We start from the raw sequence: 22,129 nt of genomic DNA on the forward strand, positions 1-22,129 counted from the left end.
TGTGCTAGTACAGCTGATTTTCTTGTCCCTCTCATGGGGTTGTAAACCAATCCCTGATTTTATTCCCAGGCACATTGTGGATGCTAAGTAAACGTTAAATAAATGAAGGAAACAATTAGTCAATGAGTGATTGGAAGTGTCTCTGGGGAAATGTTCATCTCCCTCTGAACTCACTGTGACTCTAAACGCCCACATTAGATTTTAAATCCAGTTTTATTTTCAGTGGGTTTTCAAGACAAAGGTATCCTTAGAAATTAGAAAAGGAGAGTATGGTTTCTTCTCTTCTCCATTTTCTTGTCTTTTTCCACTGCTCCTCTTTCCTTTTCGGAACATCCATGAACATTTCTGCTCCAGTTTCTCACAAACACTGGCATATCAGAGGGAAACCATGTTTCAATCCAAAGGGACACCAGGGGAATCCTCACTGCTGCTTTTTAGAATCTTTTTAAAAACTTAGAGTTGTCATAAGAGACAAATATTGTTATCTTGCCTGTTGTCTGAATACTCTGAGTAGCGTTGCTGTGGGACAAAAAGGGTAGATGGAGAAGGGTAGATGGAGCGGGGGACATTGGGTTGAGGAAAGTGATGTGGGAAAGGAACCTGTCAGGGAGAAATAAGAAAGGTCTTTATGTAGCGGGGGGGGGGGGGGGGGGAGAGAAGGGAGGGAGTAATGAAAAGCTGTGCACACCCTACTTATACCTTTGGAGATGCACTGTTTCCCCAAAGGCTCATTATGTGTTAGTAGGTCCTGTGGATGCAGCTTGGGTTTGCCTGTGGCATTCCCTGGAAGATTGATTCTCATAACCATGTGCTTTCTCCTGGTCTGCCCAAGGCCAAGGACAGCAGGGCAGATTAGCATCGTGCAGCTGTCACTGCGCTTGGAAGGAGGCAGAAAACTAGGGTGAATAAGGGCTTTTTAAAAAAAATTTTTTATTGGGTAGTATTGGAGAACAGTGTGTTTCTCCAGGGCCCATCAGCTCCAAGTCGTTGTCCTTCAATCTAGTTGTGGAGGGCACAGCTCAGGCCCAAGTCCAGTCGCCATTTTCAATCTTTGTTGCAGGGGGCACAGCCCCCTTGCGGTAATTGAACCAACAACCTTGCTGTTGAGAGCTCACGCTTTAACCAACTGAGCCGTCCAGCAGCCCCACCAACAGCTCATTGTCTTCAATCTAGCTGGGGGGTGCAGCTCACTGGCCCATGTGGGAATTGAACCAGTGACCTGTTGTTAAGAGCCCGCACTCTAACCAACTGAGCCACTCGGCCGCCCCGAATAAGGGCTTTGCTTTCTGAGAGCAATAAAGGGACAGTTCTCTGGCACTCCCAGGAGGTCTGGGTTTTGTGAGTAGGACTGTGACAGCCCTTCCCAGGCACAAAGATAAATGCAGAAAAGGGCACAATTGAGGTTCGATTGTGGGATGCCCAACGATGCCCTCTTCGCAGGTTTGGGTGTTATAAACCAGTTTTTAAGACATTTAGAGCAAAGTGCTTATTTTTAAAAGCAAGAGATTTATTTTAAGAACCATTAGAGAGTGTCCCTGTGTGTGTAAAGCCTCCTGGAAACAATTTTATCTGACACTATGAATTTATCTTGTTGAGTAATTTCCTTTGGGTCTGGAAGGCACAGATGTGATGTTGGAATCCTAGAGAAAGCCGGCTACTGCAGGGGTCATCTCTCCTTGTTCATTAAGGGCTTTGGACAAATCACACAGGGCAGATCCTGGGAGCTGAAGACCATCTCCTATTTCTGCCTGGGGATAGGAGTGGGGGAGGGTGGGTGATGGAAAGCAAGTGCACATCAGTCAGGTCTTAGCATCTATGGGCCACCTCCTGTTTCTTCTTGGGGAATGTGTGTGTGTGTGTGTGTGTGTGTGTGTGTGTGTGTGTGTGTGTCTGTGTGTGGCAGGGGTCCTGTATAAAGCAGATGGGACACCAGCAGGGGCTTCAGTAGGAAACTAAACAGATCTTTCCCTCCATCTGTTTCTCTTAGCAATCAGCTTGACCAAAGCCCAGTGAAGTAGTAGAAGCAAGTTGCTTCACTGCAGTTGGTTGGCATTGTTGGGGGAGGTGTGGGAGGTGGTAGTGAGAGCAGGTTCAGGAATCAGGCAGGCCTGGTTGGCTTCCCTGTGTGTCACTTACTAGTTGTGACCCTGGCAAGCTAGTGAACGTGTGTAATCACTTAGCCTTTCCTGTATACGGTCAATAATATTAATGTCCACCTCCGGGGGCTGTTACGAGGATTAATGAGATAATGCAGGTGAAGTGCTAATCCTTTTGCTTTGCTCAGAGTAAGAACCCCTAACTGCCTCTGAATGTCCCTGCACAACTGGGATCGTGTGAGAATTGATCTCCCTTCTTCTGTTCTTGTCCCCTGGTCCCCACAAAGCAACCAGAGTGACCTTTCAAAAATGTAAAGCACATCATGTCACTTTCCAAAAAACTTTCCGTTGCTTTGACCGCTTCTCCTGCCCGCTTCCCTGTGCTCCTGTGCTCTGGCCGCTCTAAAATTATTTGCTTCTCAGACATGCTAAGCATGGCACAGCCCCTGGGCTTTTGTCCTTGCTATTCCCTCTGCTTGGCATGTTCTGCCCTCCATATTTGCCTGGCTGGCTGCTTCCTGAGCAAGGCCTCCACGTCGAAAGGAGCTCTTCTCCCTCAGTCTATCATACCATGAGTTTTATTTTCATCACTGTCCAAAAATATCTTATTAATTTATTATTTCTCATAAGTTATTTATGTCCTCCCTCACCCCCACCCCCACTATTGCCACCTTTCCCTTCCTTAGAATCCAAGCTCTGTGAGGGGAATCTTGTTCGTTTTTTTTTTTGTTTTTTTTTCACTACTCTATCCTTAGGATCTTGTACAGTGCTTGGCACATGGTAGTTGCTTAATAAATCTTGGTTGAATCAATGGAAAAAATGAATGAGTCTTGTCCTGCTCAGCTCCATCTTATACTTCCTTCAAAGTCTAGCTCAAGATTAAACTCCATTATCAGGTTATTTCTGACCATCTCGACTTTTAGGACTCTCTTCTATCTATTTGCCTCTTAGTTCATACCACTGAATGGAGTTGGTGATCTCTCTTTTCTTGCATTTCCTTTCTCTTTTCCCTCCCTCCCTTCTACCTGTCTCTGGTACCCATTAATTTTTCCCACTTGGGAGGTGCTCAAGATTTTTAAAGTTTTACTTTAATGCCTTTGGATGAGATACCAAGCCAAAAGCTAAACATTAAATAAATGTCCCTCCTGTAACTGGCGCAGTGATCTGAATTCCAAGGTACCTTGCCCCAGGAAGAACACGAGGCACCGGATTACATGAGGGGCATTGGTGTAGGGGACAGAGAATTAAAGTTTCACATATTTAAACTGTACCTGGAAAAAAACCCCACAAAGTTAATAACTGGTGAATATAAGTGAAGGGTATAAGTGAGTTCTTTTGTATTCTTATAGTTTCTCTTAAGGTTAAACATTACTTTAAAATAAAATGTTAAAACAATTTTCCCCTTCAAAAAAATGAAATTTATCAGTCTCTTTCTTTATAATTTTGTTTTTCATGCCATGCTTGGAAGAGCCTTCTTTATCTCAAGTTCATAAGAATATTCACTCATGCTTTCTTTCTATGGTTTCATTTATTATTTATGTTGAAATATTTGATCTATCTGGAATTTTGGTGTGGAAGCAGGGAAATGATCCTGGTTTTTTTCTTCCAAATGTCTGGCTAATTTTCCACATAAATTTCATTGAATAACCAATCTTTTTTCACTGGTGTTAAAGGATATGTTTATCATGTACTAAAAATCTTTACGTCTTCCATATATATGTAATATTTGATATGCCCTGGACTTGGTTGTATTCCTTTAATGTGTCCATTTGTGTGTTTCTTGGCACTCATTTATTCCCCTTCCATATATATATATATATATATATATATATATATATATATATATATATATATATATATATATTTTTTTTTTTTTTTGGCAATTTGGGGGTATTTATTTTTCCAGAAGAATTTCAGAACAGTTTAACTTGGAGATTATTTGATTTCAGGTAACATACAAACCAATTCAAAAAGCTTTATTGGGTATATAAAGACTTTGTCATTATAATTAAAGCAAAAGTGAAACAACCAGGCTCAGTAAGGGTTAAAAATCAAGAAAGACCTGGGTAAGTGTGGCAGAAATATTAAGACTATCACTCTAGTCCTCAGCTTTAGCTATTACATGACTTAATCTCAACCACAAGCTTTAAAGTCTATTAGTTCAAATTCTTGGGAGAAATACTTGGATTGATAACTGGCCAACCAATGAATTGGTTCTCCCTGACTCAGGTGCCTGTAGAGGTTATGTGTTACAAATACAAGGGGGAAGTTCTCAGAAAATGAATATATGGATTTGGCAGATATCCTAAATAATAGAAGTTTTTGCAATGTTGAGTCTTTTAGTCTAAAAACAATGTAGTTCTTTTCATTTATTCAAATCTCTTACAAACCTTTGTACAGTTTTTTAAGCTTTTAAAAAAATTGTCCCTAAATAAGTGTTTAGATGTTTTATGCTTTTGTTATTTTGAGGGGAATTTTATTTTTTTCTTTATATTTATCGAATGATTGGTTGGTTATTTTTTAATATATAAGAAAGTACTTTCTATATATTATTTTTAACCACCTACTCTATTGAATTTCCTGATTATTTCTTATTCTCAGTTGTTTCTCTCGAGTTTGCTAGGTAGAGTCATGTTATCTGCAAATAAAGGTTGTTTTGTCTTCTTTATAATATATTCCTATATTTTATATTCTTTTATAAAAATCTAACATCGTAATTATGATCAGAATGAAAACAATAAGTTTAGTTTCAATTTTTTAAACCAAGAAAAAGGACAGAAATATTGTGTTATATTGTGGGAAGTCTAACAAAATATGAAGCAATATATTGAACGTGTTGTTCAACTAAACTGGAAAAAAAATCTGTCCATCCATCCACTTATCCAATAAATGTTTATTGCTGCCTTCTTTATACATAGATTCTTATGGTTACAATAAGAAAGACTCAGTCCCTGCCCTTAAAAATTTTACATAGAGAAAAAACACAAAAACAAACAATTGTAATAGTATATAAGGCAAAACACATGGTGATAAAGGAAGCACATAAAAAAGTCACCTAAACCAGCCTTGGACAGTCAGCATAGGCTGTTGGAGGAGGGTGACATCTAAAGAGATTTCTGAAGGAAATATTGAAATGGAAGAAAGACCACTCTCAATAAATGCATTATGCCATTTAGTTGCTTTGAAATTCTTGGATGCAAGCATGTCAATGTTTTAGTCATTAGCCATTTTGAAATCTTCATGAATCTCAAGATTTACAATTTGTCTTTGCAGCTCAGGGGACCAATGACACTCTGGGGAACCCAGCCCTGGATACAAGTCTACTGGAAGAATTCTTGGGCAGTGATTTCGATTTGGGGGCCTTGTAAGTAATGAGAGCATTGCTCTCCATTTGATGTTTTAAAAATTATAAGATAATTAAGTGGTGTGGGATGTATTCTCTCCTGTTTTATTTTCTAAAAGTGCTTGGATAGAGTTGGTATTATTTCTTCTGTAAATCTTTGGTAGATTTCACCAGTGAAGCCAGCTAAACCTGGAGTTTTCTTTATAGGAAGGTCGTCGTCTTGCAATTCACTATCTTTAATAGATATGGGGCAATTCAGGTTATCTATGGGTAGTTATCAGCTTAGTCAGTTTGTATCTTGCAATGCATTTGTTCATTTCATCTAAGTTGTCGAATTCACTGGCCTAAAGTTGTTCATTATCTTTCCTTGTTATATTTTTAATGTCCATACAGTCTATAGTGATGATCCTTTTGTTGTTCTTGATATCAGTAATTTGTGTCTTTTTTTTTTTTTTTCCTTTTTCTTTTTGCTCAATCTGGCAAGAGGTTTATTAGTTTTTTTTTACCTTTCAATGAACCAGCTTTTGGCTAAATTTATATTCTTAATCGTTTTTCTGTTTTGTTTCACTGATTTCTTATCTTATTTTCTCATATTAACATAGCCACTCTCGCTTTCTTTTTTAAGTTTAATTTACATACAGTAAAATTCAATTTTTTTGTGTGTGTATAGTTTTGTGAGTGTTGACAAATTCATATAGTCATTTAATTACTACTATGATCAGCACACACAACAGTCTTCTCACCTGAAACATTTCCCTTTGTGGTCAAACCCCTCACCCACTCCAAGCCCCTTGTGACCATAGATTTATTCTGTCCCTATAGTTTTGCTTTTTCCTGAATGTCACGTAAACGAAACCATATTATATATAACATTTTGAGTGTGGCTTCTTTCATTAAGCATAATGTTTTTGATCAATAGTTCATTTATTTTTACTGGGAGAGAGACTCCATTGAATGTTTATAACACAGATTATTTATCCAGTCACCCATTCAAGGACATTTGGATTATTTCCACATTTTTGGCAATTATGAATAGCTTCTATAAATATTCATGCACAGGTTTTTGTGTGATCAAGAGTTTTAATTTCTCTAGAGTGATATTTAGGATAAAGACTGCTGAGTCATATTGTAAGTGTAAGCTTAATTTGATAAAAATTGCCAAATTTTCTAGCGTGGCCATACCATTTAGCATTATAACTAGCAATGTATGAAACATCCAATTGCTTCTCTTCATCACCAGTTCTTGGTATTATCAGTTTTTATTTTTAAGTTTTATTATAGCCATTCTAATAGGTTTATAATGTTATCTCATTGTGTTTTAATTTGCATTTTTCTATTGAGTATTGGTGTTGAGGATCATTTCATGTGTTTGTTTGCTATTCATGCACTTTGTTTGGTGAAGTATCTGTTCAAATTTTTTGCCCATTTAAAAAAATTGGGGCTGTTTTCTTATCTTTGAGTTTAAAGAACCCTTTAAATATTCTGGATAGAAAAACTTTGTTGGGTATGTGACTCATGAAGATTTCCTTCCAGTCAATAGCTCATGTTTTCATCCTGCTAATAGTTTCTTTCCCAGACCAAAGTTTTAAATTTTGGTGATATCCAAGTTTTAAAATTTTGGTAATGTCCAATTTATTCTATTTTTCAAATACGGTATATTCTTTATATCTAAGAAATACAGATATTGCCTAATCTAAATTCTCAAAGATTTTCTACTGTTTTCTTCTAAAAGTTTTAGAGCTTTATATTTAGGTCTATGGTCCATTTTGAGCTAATTTTTGTGTGACGTTTGATGTAGAGATTAAGGTTAATTTCTTTGTATATGAATGTCCAATTATTCCAGAATCATTTGTTGAATAACTTTTCTCCATTGAATTACCTTTACACTGTTGTTTTGACTTCTCATGTAAATATTAGAATCAGGTTGTTGCTATCTGTACAACCCTGCTTAGATTTTGATTAGGATAGTATAAAGTCTAGTGATCCATTGGAGGAGAACTGACATCTTAGCAAATTGAGTGTTCCAATCCATGAACATGGTATAGCTCTCATTTATTTAGGCCTTCTTTGGTTTCTTTCATTAGTGTTTATAGTTTTCAGCATACAAATCCTACACTAAATATTTTACATTTTTCTTTGAGCTATTGTAAACATAACCCTTCCCCTAATTTTAGGTTCTAATTATTCATTACCAATATAGGGAAATATTCATTTTTATATATTGGACTTGAGTCCTGCAATCTTAATGAAGTCACTTATTAGCCCTAGGAGCTTTTTTGTAGATTTCTTAGCATTTTCTATGCTGACAATCGTGTCATCTGCAAACTGGAACATTTGTGTGGCTTTATTTCCAAACTGTATACCTTTTGATATTTTTTCTTGTCTTATTAAACTGGGTAGGACCTTGGGTATAATGATGAATAGAGAAGTAGTGAGAGCAGATATCTCTGATCTTAGAGGGAAATCAATTGGTTTTTTAAATTATTAGGTATAATGTTAGCTGTAAGTTTTTTGCTTTACTAACTCAAGGATATTCTCTTCTACTCCTAGTTTGCTGAGAATTGTTATCATGAATGGATGTTGATGTTGAATTTTGTCAAATATTATTTCTGTGTTTATCATGATTATATAGTTTTTTTCTCCTGTCTATTAATATGGTGGGTTACTTTGCTTAATTTTCGAATATTGAAACAGACTTGTATTCCTGGGACAAATCCCAGTTAGTTGTGATGTATAATTTTTTTATATATTGCTGGGTTCAATTTGCTAAAAATTATGTTGAAGATTTTGCATCTATGTTCATGAGAATATTGGTCTGCAGTATTTTTTCCTTATGTGGCATTTTTCTGGCTTTACAATCAGAATAATCAAAGGCTCCTGAAATTAGTTGGAAAGTGTTCCCTCCTCTTAAATTCTCTGGGCGAGATTGTGTGGCATAGGATTTCTTTCTTTCCTACATATTTGGGAGAATTAAGTAGTAAAATAATCTGTGTCTGTAGTTTGCTTTGTTGGAAGATCTTAGCTACAAATTAAATTTATCCAATAGATTCAGGACTATTCATCTTATCTCTTTCTGCTTTAGTGAATTTGGGTAGCTTGTTTCCCCTGCCCTCCCCCATGCCAAGTAATTGGTCCATTTCATAAGTATGAACATGGAGTTGTTCATTGTATTTCTTATTAGCCTTCTGCAGACTCTAAGGAATCTGTAGTGATAGTCTCTCTTCTATTCCTCATATTGGTAATTTGTTTCTTTTCTCTTTTTTAGATCAGTCTTATTAGATATTTATCACTTTTATTGCTCTTTTCAAATAAGCAGCTTTGGTTTCATTGATATTTTTCTATTTTGTTTGTTTACAATTTCACTAATTTTTATATTTATTTTTATTATTTTTCTTCTTCTGCTTGCTTTAGGTTTAGTTTGCTCTTTTTCCCCCTAGATTATTAAAGTGGAGGCTTTATTTGAGTTCTTTATTTTGGACCTCTCTTTGTTTCCTAATTTAAGCATGCACTGCTATGCATTTCCCTCTCTCTGTGGCTTTAGCTGCCTCCCTCAGTTTTTGATATGCTATATTTTAATTTTCTTTCAGCTCAAAAGATTTTCTAGTTTTTCTTGGTTCATGGACAGGTGGAACTGTGTTGTTTAATTTCCAAATATTTGGGAATTTTCCATATATTTTTCTGCTATTGATTTCCAGTTTAACTCTATTGTGGACAGAGAACATACTTTGTATGATTCTAATTCTTTTAAATTTGTTAAGGTTTGCTTTATGACCCAGGATATGGCCTATCTTGCTGAATGTTTCTGTGCACTTGAAAAGAATGTGCATTCAGTTGCTTTTGAGTGAAGCATTCTATAAATGCTAATTAGGTCAAATTGGTTGACATTGTTCAGGTCTTCTATATCATTGCTGATTATTGTCTACTTCTTTTATCTATTACTATAGAGGAATGTTAAAAATTTTAAGAATGCTTGTAGATTTAGAATTCTTTGTTGATAAGTTCTTTTTTTCCCCAGCACTTAAAAAATGTGACCTACTGTCTTCTGACCTCCATGGTTTCTGATGAGAAACAGTTATTTGAACCATTATTCCCTTGTATATATGTCATTTTTCTCCAGCTGCAAGATGTTTTCTTTATCTTTGGTTTCCAGAAGTTTTATTATGATACAGCTAGATTTTATTGGTGATTATATTATTTGGGATTTGCTCAACTTTTCAAATCTGTAAATTTACGTGGTTTTTTTTTTTTTTTTTATTACCTCTGGAAGTTTTCAGCTATTATTTCTTCACACTTATTTTTCTGTACCAACATCGTTCTTTCCTCTTCCTAGGACTCCAACAATACAAATGTTAGATGTTTGATACTGTACACAAGTCCCTGAGTCTCAGTTGATTTTTTCCAATGGTTTTTCTCCCTGTTGTTTCTAATAGATAATTTCTGTTGATCTCTCCTCAAGTTCACTGACCCTGCTCTGTTATCTCCAGTCTGTTATTGAGCTCACTTCGGCATACCTGTAAATGCCCTCCCTCCTCTCCCCCATGAAAGACAGAGAGTGAAACCAAAGCTGAATCTCAATAGTAATGGGGAAACCTGTTTGCAGACATTTCTGGTAACTGGTTTTTGCTGCTCTTTGCCAATAAAAACTTCCTTACCAAATGACCATGAGTAAAAGGGAAACTCAACATTTTACAAGCTAGTACACACACACACACACACACACACACACACACACACACCAAATAAACTGCCCAATGTCTGAGCCTGCACTCTGAGCCAACTGTACAGCTCCAGGCACTGCATGGGCTGAACCCAGACACTAGTTGCCCTGTGCCTGCCCTCACATTCCTCTCACTCCAACCAAGCAGCCAGCATGAATTCCTGTGGGGAGGGTGGGCAGTATATATCCTTACCATCTCAGGCCTGGAAACAACCTGCCAGTTTTCTAGTCTTTCTCCCCTACGTGACTTCTCCTTAAGAGAAGGTATAGCTGATTCCACTGCGGTTCTATTTAATCATCTGAATCACTTTTAGATCTAGCAGAAAGAACTTGAGCTGTTTTTTGGGGAAAGTGAACAAAAGTCTTATTCAAAAAGCTATCTTCTTACCTGGGAGTTCTGAAATCTGCTATATGAGCTTAGTCTCCATGATAATAATAGTTCTTCCTTCAGGACCAGAGATATCTCCCTATAGGCTATCGCTATTGGTTTGCCCAATCAGATTCACTCTACGTTTGGGGGTGGGTGGGGTGTGTAAGTAAGGTAAAGGAGGGAGTTAATATTTTTTGAGCACTTACCAAGTGTTGGGCAGTATTCTTTGCACTTTACATAATCATTAATTTCATTACGTATTTGATTTTACACATTTCATTCTTTTAAAAACTCTGCCAAATAGGCCCAATATTGTCCATATTTTGCAGATGAGGAGGCTGAGGTTTGAAGAGGTTAGCTAACTCTCCATAGGTAAATAAGTGGCAAAGCTCACATTAAAATGTGCCTGACTCTAGAACACATGCCCTTTCTTCTATGTGCAGCTTTTCAATTCATTGATATTTTAGGTGCTATTTTGGAGGAATGTGAATTTCAGGGAAATATATTAAATGTGTCTAACATTATCTGCCAAAGGTGTGACTCAGGATGGATCTGAGCCATAGTTTGCAAAGATTGTCGGCGTTCTCACCCATGAAAGAAAAGTCTTATGATCACTTAACCTGTCATTGCCTGATAAAAACTGCTCAGGTGCATGCAGTTGGGCGGCAATAAAAATCTGAGTGAGAACAAGTGGACACAGGGCCAGTTCATGATCATAGAGTTGTTGGGCTGGTTCAACGATCATGACATCTGTACAACTTATTCAAATACTCCAAGTGTTGAGTATTTCTAAACACCAGGCTCTTTTCATAGCTTAGCTGCATTCCTCCCAATAGCCCTGGGATGCAGGTTTTCTTGCCTACGTTTAAAGCTAGTAAAAGGCAGAGCTAGGATTCAAACCTGAGTTTACTACACGTCTTGATTACTTCTCCGCTATTACATTACCTGTGAATTGTGCTTTTTAAAAAAATGTCAGTGACAACTCTTTATCTAAGTGATCTAAGAGACCACTAGACTGCAAACTTGCTGAGAGCCAGTTTGAATCTCATAAGCAGATCTTCAAATCTCAAACATATTAAAAATTAGTTTATGGAATTATTGGCCCTGTAAGACAGATGCCCCTATATTCTCTGTAGAAAACTGGTCCCATGAGATGCTGTGGGGAAAAAAAATAGAAGTTCCATGATAAATTAATAAGTTTATGACTCACTGACTTAAACAAAATTAAATAAACTTTACTGCAGGAATTTTCAGAGGCTTTGATGTGTTAATGTGCAACTGGGGAAGGGAAATGCAGAGTTCCTCAAACTGATTTGGCCATAAACCCCTTTTGGGAAGCATGTGCCCATGTATGAGCATTGGGATGTGCTGCTCAGGGCATTCTCATGTTTCCTTGTGAATCTGATTGGTCCGTTGGGCTGGGGACAGTCCTGTCAGTATTTGAAGGTTTCTGAAAATTGCCTGTAACCCTTTATTTCCTGTGTGGCAGAGTCCAGGGCAGCTTCTGCATAGGACAAGCAGGCTGAAGTCTTCTCTGAGTCCCTAGGTTAGCCAGCCAGTTACCAACTAGGGATAAGGGGAGCTGTGGTAGTTGGACATGCTGGGAAACGTCCAGGTGTGGAGACCCGCTTGGAGGGTAGGAGGCTAGATAGTTAGGGGATAGAATAAAACTCTGGAGGTTGCAGTGAAAAAGGATATGGTGTGTGTGTGTGTGTGTGTCTGTGTGTGTAGAGGAAGGCAGACTCTGGAAAAGAGACTAGTGAATCTTCAAAACAGACTTTGTTTCCTTTAAAAATGCACGAGATTGAGGAGATCACTTTGTAAATTGTATACATGTCTAACCACTATGCTGTACACCTGAAACTAATATAAAATGTTAGCTGTCAATTGTAATTGAAAAATAAACAAAAACCTAAAACAATGTATGAGGTGACACTTCACAGGCTTGAATGAGTGGCTTCACAGGAAGGGACCTTAGAGACAAATTAAGTCCATTTTAATGGTTGAGATGAAGCATCTCATATTCTGGGTTTTACTTAGAACTCGGCTTATTGGGGTTGGACGGCAAACTGAATTAGGAGTCAGTGACCAGCTGCGTATTTTAGTTCTGCTTCAGGTGGAGTAGGGCTGATAAGCTCTGTACTGTGCTGTTATGAAAGGGAGTGAAGTAATACGCCTAGTTCCATGAGAGGAGCTTGTTAGAGGCTGTTTGAGTTCATTGACCTGTTTGACTTCTGGGTTCACCCGGATTCAGTAGGAGGAAGACGACACAAAGGCTGAAACGTTACTGGCGACCTCTCGATTCTAGAGATTTGTGGAGAATGAAATAATTTGATTAGGATGAAAACATTGTGTTCTTTAGAGCGTGAACTCTGGCCAGATGAATAATCTCGGGTGTTATTTCACCTCATCAAACCCCAGTTTCATTGCCTGTTTCAATAGTACCTGTTTCAATACTAGAGATTAGATGAGACAACACAGGCAGAGGGCTAGCTGGGTGTCTGGCCCAGAGTAGGTTTTCTGTAAAGGTTATGTATTTCTAAAGGAGCAGAAGATGGGTGTGAGGGATGTCAGGTTCCTTGCCATTTGCCAAGGTCGGGCTGGAGGGAAGGAATGAGGTCATGCTTTTCTTGCCTCTCACTGCCCCGTCACGAAATGATTTTCTTGGGCTACCTTATTCACTGGTGGCATTTCTGCCATGACCCTTTCCTATCCCAAGTTCTAGGTGGTGGGTACAAACCCTAACTAAGCTCGATCGAGTATTTTTTGAGTACCTACTACATGCTCACTACTGGGCACGATGCAGGACACACACACCCACACCCACACACTATTAAGACATACTCTTAATGTGAATGGCCTTGTGGGAGGATACATCACACCCATGGAAAATCGGAGAAAATACTTTAAGAGTGACTGCTTTTATAGTTGCGTAATGGGGTACGACTGTGAACAAGACAGATGAAACCCCCTCTAAGGAAGTGTGGTGGGAAGCAGTCTTCCCTGCAGGGCACTCAGGCATTTCTCTCTGAGTTGGTGGTGCGTGGGGATGAAAAAAGCAGACTGACTTGTTGTAGGTTTAAGTATTGTTTTTCAGTTCTCTCCAGACAGCACATTTCCTTATTGCCTGCTCCTGGGTTAAGTTGTTCCGAGGCCTTCACTCTTGGTACTGCTCTGCTGTCGTGTCATTCTGGTGGGAAGAGAAAGACAATGGCGTGTAGTATCACGTCATTCCATGAGATAAGAAAAATAAGTTTAAGGCAATGGGGTAGAAAGTGAGGGGTGGTGGCTTTAGATTGGGTGGTCAGGAAAGCCCTCTCTGGATACATGAATTTATATATATCAACATATTTATGGCTATAGGTAATGTACAAAAGTAGCACTTCACATTTATGAAGTACTAACTCTGTACAAGGCACCATGCTGAGTTGAGCTCACTGTGTGATAGAACTTTACAGAAAGGGCAGAGGGGTGTGAAGGCACCGGGGGAGTCATTGGAGAAAACGGATTGGACTGCTGGAGTGCAGGTTGTCCCAGCTGGGTTTGCACATGAAACCCATGTCTTCATACTGTGACGATGTCCTGCACAGTGCCTAGTAGAGGCGTGAGGACATAGTAGGCACTCAGTAAATACTTGCTCAAGCCTGGTTGCAATCTGAAAGAAATACATACTGGCTGCTTTGGGGGCAGCATGCAGAGGTCATGGATGTACATATAACCTCCATCAGCTGGAGGGTAAAAGTCTGTTCTGCACCCTCTCTTTTGGTTTGCATGGCATTAAACCTCCAGGGGACTGTGTTTCTCCATTCATCCTTCAAAACTCAAAACAAGTTGTGTGTCTGAGACAAAGGGGTTTAGAAGGCAAATTATTATTATTATTATTGTTTTTTAATCAGCAGCTAAGAATCTTTCGATTGTTTCAACTATCTCCTACAGAAGTTAGAGACAGAGATAGCCCCTCAGGGAGAGACCTCTGGTGTCTGTCGCTTCCTAGGCTCACGTCATGGAAATCTCTTTGGCTTCATAGGCAAATTCAGAGGAGAAAGTCCAAAAACAGTCTCAGGTACATTGCTGGGTTTCCTGACATGGTGCGTGTGAGTGTGGAGAAGTTAGCAGCTTAGAAACAGTCCCAAACAACAGTGTTTTTCTTGAAGTTAATCACTGCCCCTTTTTTTTTTTTTTTTTTAACAATTTGCTTAGTTTTTTTAAAAAGTAAGTTGCTTAGTTTTGAAAGTAGCTGTCATTAATTCTTCCCTCAAACTCTCTGAAAAGAACTGCAAAATTTCTCTCCATATATTAAAATGCATCAAGCATGGAGTGCAGTGAAATAAAGGAGTAGCTGTGATAAGTTTTGGAAGGGAGACTAAATTTTAAGGAAAGCATTTAAAAATTTTAAATCTTCATTTTAAAACCAACAACACATATTGCTGCCACCCAATCGGGGACCTTTGGTTCTCCACAAAGGAATGGAGTAGGCATTCCTGCTTATAATACGCCAAGCCATATTTCTCATATAATTTGATAATTTACTTAGGATTTTCAATTTTTATTAACATTATTGAATTCCACGGTACTGATAATGTAAAGGCAACTTAACAACTGCCTAGAATCTTGAATGTGGAATTGTGAGACCAAAGAGTCAATTACTAAATTTAATTTGTAGATTTATAAGAGTGATATAGGGACAGAATTTAAAAAGTCAAATGGTGCCGTATATATGGCTTATGATGAAAACCAGCAACCCTCTGCCCTACTCCTCCCTATGTCGCTCGCAGAGGATCTTGGCTCTCCCAGAGGCAGATACTTTTCAATCCTTTTAGATACTGTATTTCTACCACCTTTTGTTTAGATGATGCTTTTATATTGCTGTTCTTGCTCTCTATAGTTTAAGAACTTAATATCCTCTATATAAAATATAGAAATCTTCAAATGTATAATTTCATTTACGCTCCATTCCCATCCTCTATACTATAGTTGTCTTAAGTATTACAACTGCATGCATTACAAACTCGACAAGATAATGTTACAATTTTTACTTGCTACAGTCCCACTGTGTTACCACGAAAATAAGACCTAGCTGGACCACCAGCTCTAATGTGTCTTTTGGAGCAAAAATTTATATAAGACCTGGTTTTATATTACATTATATTATATAAGACCCAGACTTATATTACAGTAAAATAAGACCAGGTTTTATATTAATTTTTGCTCCAAAATATGCATTAGAGCTGATGGTCCGGCTAGGTCTTATTTTTGGGGAAACACGGTGTGTATTTTAAAGAAATTAAGAGAAAAAGTAATTTGCATTCAGATGTATACCATTTTTTATTCCTGCATTCCTTCCTAAAGTTGATATTTCCTTTTAGCCTGAATAATATCTTTAACATTTCTTATCGTGTATGTCTTTTCACGAATTCACTTAAAATTTTCTTTGTCTGAAAATGTCTTTATTTTGCTTTCATTCTTGAAGGATATTTTCAATGGATATAAAATTCTAGATTGTCAGTTTTGATTTTTTTTTCTAGCATTTTAAAGATATTGTTGTGCTGTCTTCTCACCTTTGGAGATTTTGTCGAGAAGTCACTGATCATTTGAATCATTATCCTACATGTAATGTGTTAATTTTATCTGGCTACTTTTGAGAATTTCTCTTAGTTTTTGGTTTCAACTATTTAACACAGTTGACTTAGGTGCAGTATTCTCTATATCTACCTTGCTTAAGATTTGGTGAGCCTCTTGAACCTATAAATTTATATCTTTTACCAAATTTAGGAAATTTTTGGCCATTATATCTTTATTTTTCTGCTCCATCCTCTCCATAGATTCATGAATGTCTTCTTATCTCCCTCTTTTTTGTTTTTTTCTCTGTTCTTTAGACTGGATGATATCGACTGATCTATCTTCAAGTTCTGTTATACCACCAAGTGATTTTTTTTCAGCATCTTTATTTTCATATATAAAATTGTTTTCAATTCTAAAATTTCCACTTAGGTCTTTTTTTTTTTTTAATAGATTTTATATCTTTGCTGAGATTTTGTCTTTAAAACATTTTTTACAAACACATTTTCTTCTATTCCATTAAGCTTAGTTATTATAGCTGCTTTAAAATCCTTGTTTGCTAATCCAGTGTCTGGATCATCCCTGGATTGGTGTTCACTGACTGTTTTATCCCTCGAGGCTAGGCTGTATTGTCCTGTTTCTTTGTTGAATAATTCTTTTGTTGTTGTAATAATGAGTTGTATATTTACGTGTAACATTGTTTTTGGAGTTGTTTTCTCAGTTTATTCATCAACTTAAGAGTTGGTAACCAAAAGATGCTTATTCCTACTGAGTAATTGAGAACTTCTTAATTGTATCCTGACATTGTGAATGTCTGAATTCTTTTATATTCCTCTGGAGAGGATATATACTTTTGTTTTACTAGGCAATTATGTTGCTTAGACTCAATTTGTAAAGTCTATCTCTTGGGCAGTAACTCAAATTTCAGTTCAGTCCTTGGTCTTTTGGTCGTTCTGTGTGCAGTCAGCCCCACACATGGATGGTTCAGGAGTCACTAGGTACTTGGGCCAAGTTTATACATAAAATCTGGGGTTTCTTCTCTCTCAATCTCTCTTTTCCAAGATTCCACTTTCACTTTCAGTACCTGTGCTTGTCCCAAACACTGTTCTCTGGTTTCTTAGGACAGAAAGATTATAGGCTTTATTGGCGTTTTAGCTGTTCTGTGGTTCTGACTTCAACCAATTCTAAGGCTAAAATCTATAAATAGGTAATAACTTATACCATTACCTTTGTCCAAGTTTCAGTGCTGCTCCAGAATCTTCTTGCTTTTGTTTACTTTCTAGTGTTTTGGGGTAGATTAAAAAAATTTTCCCCAGAGTGTATAGGTTTTATCAGTGGGTGGGTTACGTCAGGTAGGAGCTTACCAGTCATATCAGGAGTAGAAGAGCTTTTTTTTGGTGATTCTTTTGCATTCCTTATTTATCTAGTTGTTTGTTCTCTGTCTTTAATGTTAAAAGGCTTTCTGAAAATGTCACGTCCTTCGTTTGTTCTTCTTTAAGATGTTCTGTGTATAAGCCATTCTTCTCAAAGGATGGGTTTCACTGTAGAGTGATTAGGCAGGGACTGGCCATTTCCTTGGGTGATTTCAAAACATCATTTATCCCCTCCTGCAGACATCTAATTTTTCTAGGGAAGAAACTTCTATCATGTTTCCCCAAAAATAAGACCTAGGCAGACAATCAGCTCTAATGCGTCTTTTGGAGCAAAAATTAATATAAGACCCGGTCTTATTTTACTATAAGACCAGGTATAATATAATATAATATAATATAATATAATATAATATAATATAATATAATATATAATACAATATAATATAATATAATATAATGCAATATAATATAATATGGGGTCTTATATTAATTTTTGCTCCCAAAGATGCATTAGAGCTGGTTGTCTGGCTAGGTCTTACTTTCAGGGAAACAGTAATTTCTTACAGTGGAAAATCTGCTTGGATATCTGCAAAGCCAAGTTGAGGAAGGGTCTCACAGTTCAGCATTTAGACTTTTAATTAATCTTTCCATTTTTAGCCCAGGAGCTCCATAGTCTCCTTGGATCCATTTCTCCAGAGTTAAGTAAGCCTTTGCAGCTTCTGTTGAGGTGATGGGAGGTAGTTGCTCCAGCCGTTTCTTAATCAAACTTTCAATCAATCCTTTTGTTTTCAGCCCCACCTTACCCCTGAATTCAGAGGTTCCTGGTGACTCTAATTCTTGGGCTTTTCTGGAGTTGCATTCAAATTGGATAACTTGTTGCTGGCTCCTACATTCCCTTCACAGTCCCCAGGAAGTCCTGTTTTTACTTTTTCCACTCTGCTGACTCAGTTACCATCTATCCTATGTCTGTCCACACCAATATCATTGAAATATGGTCTGGTGTGTTCTCTGCTCATGAGTTCTATGTCCTTTCGTGTTTATGCCTCTATATTTCTTTCCTTTCATTTGAGTGGGGTTTTTGGAGAAAGGTAAATGTATGTTCTCTTTTCCCTTATTAATAAGAAGTGAACGGATTATAAAGGACCAATTTAGGAAGAAAACATAACTTTTCTGGTAAATAATAAAAACTGACTTTTCTCCTTATTGTAAGAGGTTGAAATTTTAATCAACCAAAAGAAAAAGAAAAAAACATCACACAGCAGCTTATATGACTTATAATCACAGAATTTCTGAGCCATTAGGGACTGTAGGTTTTTGGAACAGAAGTTTTCACACATTGTTAATGGTGGTACTCATTTTTTTTTTTAATGAAATTTTACTTGCACCTCAATATATAAAACAGAAAAAAGTTATGCATTCTTTTCCCCAGGCACTAGAAAAACTTTTTTTTTTTTTTAAATAAAACCCCTGAGCTCCTTCCAAGAACTCTGGGATCTCCCAGAGCACAGACGGAAAACCATTGCTTCAGTGGTGACATTTTATATTGTCTTAGCCCCAACAGTATGTACAACCATCTCTCTGGTGTAAACACTTCGAGAATGTTAAAAAGCAATAATGAGCACTCATTATGTTATGCATTTTAACATATTTAATTCTCACAATGATGCTATGAGGAAGGTATAATGATTATTCCCATTTTGTAGGTGAGGAAACAGAAGGCCTGGAAAGGCTCAGTACTTGTTCATGATACACAGCTAGGAAGTGGAAGAGCTGGGTCTGTCTGACTCAAACCCCACTCATTTAACACAGGTCTGGTGGGCTTTGCCCCTGGAAGCCCCTGGAACCATCCCTGGGAGTGCTATACACTGAGGGCTGCTTCCCGTTTGTGACAAAAATATAAGGATGGAATAGGTTACAAAAAAAGTCAATGCCTGTCTCTAACCTTCAGGCACCGGCAGCTCCCGGATACCCCACCCTACTCTGTGTCAGACTCCTGCTCTCCTCCACAGGTCAAAGGTGAGTGTCCTTGGATTCTGGCCCATCGTGCACGTTCCTCCTCTTGGACTCTGGGTGGTGAGGAAGAAAGGCCCTTCTCACCTGTGTGTTCCCCCAGGTGCATGCTGCCCGACTCGTAGGACTCCAGCTCCTTTTCTCCAGTCTGCTGCTGCACCTGGGACACCGCCTGTGCACCTGCCACAGAGCTCCTCGGAAATGAGGGACTCTGGCCTGATCCACAGTGGCTTTCACAACTGCTACCCAAACACCAGTCATCCCGCGACCGCCCTGGACCAATCTGTGTCCTCCCATCTGGCGATAAGTTGTTCTTACCATCAGCAGCCTCTGTGCCACCACCCTGGGTAAAGAGCAAGATAATGAATTCTGAAAGACCTCAGTGCAGCCAGCTCCCCCCCCCCCCCCTCCCCCGGCAGTGGCAGTAGAGCGTGAACAGTGGCGTCCCCTCCAGCAGATGGCAATGTTGAGACACGTATCAGGCATGGCCAGGCCCAGTGCTCTTGGCTTTAGACCATCTTTTAATTAAAAACCCGCTAAACCCAAGGTCCTCATTCAATGAAAAGCTAAAGTGTCAGAATTATATAAGGAGATGCTGGGTGATGGAGAAAGCACTATTTGTGTGTGTAGCCTCAGCTACCGTACTCAAGGGAATTTGTGAATGAGCTCTCAAAAAGCTATGTGAGTTAAACATTCACTAATATTCTGTTCTTCTCTTTTCTGTCCTTTCCCATTTTCTACCTTTTATTCTAACTTTCGTACCTAGAAGATGGCAAAAAAGAGTAACGGCCATTAAAAATTGTGGCAAAATTCCATATGAAAAAAAAATTCAGGTATAAAATGTGTTCTTATATTTTAAGTCTGTATCTTCTCTGTCTCCTTGAGTCCTCTGCCTTTGAAAATGTCATCAGTGTATTTTTCAAGGAGGTGAATCCCAGATCCATTGGATAGAGGAAAATGAAGTTTCAGACTCGTAGAATCCATGGAACAGTTGCTTGCTCTGTTCATTCCATGAATGGATCTGGTTTTGCAGACTAGTAAGGCTCAAGGAACCTTAATTCAGGAAGGCAGAGAACACAGACCTGGGAAATGAAATTTGATTTAATGTAACATGGAGTGCAAAGAAGAGCCCTAACCTGCCTTTTGGTTTCTCGATTTTAGAGCCTCATTGCCACCAACCAAGAAGAGGAAGTGCACACAGACGCTGGAGGACTGCGGGGACGGGCAAACGTGGGCCCACCACTCCTGCCCAAGTGAGCCAACCCAGGGCCTGTCACTGCCCTGCCCATTCAGTCAAGGTTGCTTTCTTTTTTTAACCAGCCTTGGAGCAGCCCTACAGACTTATTTTCTCTCTCATAGAAAGGCAGTGATAGGTTCTGGGAGTTTATTTCTTCCCTCTTGACAGACTGTTTCACGCAGCCTCAGGTGGGGTCACACAGGAGCTCCCAGGAAGACATGCCATTCGCTCTCTCTGCTGGAGATGAAAGACCAGTCCTTTCAATTTCAGGGGCAGTGTGTCTCAGAGGACCCAGGCTCCAGGCAGCACCTTCAAGAGCCTGCGGGTGTGCTATTGCTTTGTTCAGTGGTTTGTTCTCAACGTCAGTGTGCAACAGATAACCCAGGGCTCCTGGGAAAATGCAGATTCTGAGTCAGTAGGCCTGCAATGGGGTCTGAGATCCTGCCTTCCTCACAAGCTCCCAGGTGCTGCTGGCTCCTGGAAGGCCACTGAGAAGCAAGACTTTCGAGGATTTCTCCAGTGGAGCAGCGAGGCAGAAAGTTCATCTTCCTTAGCACTCACTTCAAATGAGCAGGTTTCCACCAGATGTTTGAAACTTTGTAAAATCATTTTAGAAGTCTTTTAGCACCGTCATCTGATGCCCAAGTGGTCATCCTCCCCCCACCCCCCGCCTTTTTTTTTTTTTTTTTTTTTTTGGTCTTATGTAACATTATGTTTTGAGGGTAGAGACCTGATCAAGTTCAGGACAAATGGGGTTATTTGAGTCTGAAGCCTTGAACTTCAGAATTTTCAGAGTAAATGCTATGGCACTTACTAGGGAAAAGGATAATACTCCGTACCAATTCTTTTAGCCACTGTAAATAATCACAAGTAGGCAGTGTGACTAGTGCCCCAAATTCAGGGCACCAAGTCACAATCTCTTTTATTCCCATGCATCAGCTTGGCAAGAAGTCCAAGATTTCCCTCTTGGTGTTCCCCTTCCCACGTTTGTCCCCAAAGCCCAGGGGTTTGCACTGCCCCGAAAGTAGATGCATGTGGCTTTCTCACCTGCTTGTGTGGCTGATTTTGCCTTTCACAGCCACATGACAAGAGCTGGTCCCCTCCCGGACATCTGGCCTCAGCTCCAGCATGGGCTGTGGGGGTCCTTCAGTGGACAATGACTTCACCCTCTCAGCCAAGTCCACACATCGCCATCCCCTGGGAGGTCTGTGACCACACATGCTCGGCATCCAGGCCTTGTATAAACCAAACCTCTTACTGTCTTCTTTTCTCTTCCACGGATCCACCATGGCCAGTAGTTGCTTGGTTTTTCTTCAACCCTAGAGACACAGAATGCTAACTCAAAGCCCCCTGTCCAAATAATATAGAGCTCTCTATCCGCCTTCTCATGAAAAGTTACTCTAATTTCTTCAGGGATCATTGCA

General features: G+C 38.8%; 1 protein-coding gene across 3 annotated transcripts in view; it reads left to right on the forward strand.

Annotated features, from left to right (window-relative positions):
• The window catches only part of MYRFL (myelin regulatory factor like), a 107,680-nt gene that overhangs the window by 29,122 nt on the left and 56,429 nt on the right, over positions 1-22,129 (forward strand). For 2 of the 3 annotated variants that reach the window (XM_019748994.3, XM_074325425.2), the window contains exons 2-5: positions 5,370-5,460; positions 19,407-19,474; positions 19,572-19,815; positions 20,630-20,721. In XM_019748994.3, the coding sequence (XP_019604553.3) occupies positions 5,370-5,460; positions 19,407-19,474; positions 19,572-19,815; positions 20,630-20,721 (495 nt within the window). Of the gene's footprint in view, positions 1-5,369; positions 5,461-19,406; positions 19,475-19,571; positions 19,816-20,059; positions 20,302-20,629; positions 20,722-22,129 lie in introns of those variants that run through there. The other variant, XM_019748995.3, reaches the window with a different exon arrangement.

Source organism: Rhinolophus sinicus, chromosome 1 (genome assembly GCF_057876585.1).
Source record: "Rhinolophus sinicus isolate RSI-liver-muscle chromosome 1, RSI-T2T, whole genome shotgun sequence".
NCBI lineage: Eukaryota > Metazoa > Chordata > Mammalia > Chiroptera > Rhinolophidae > Rhinolophus > Rhinolophus sinicus.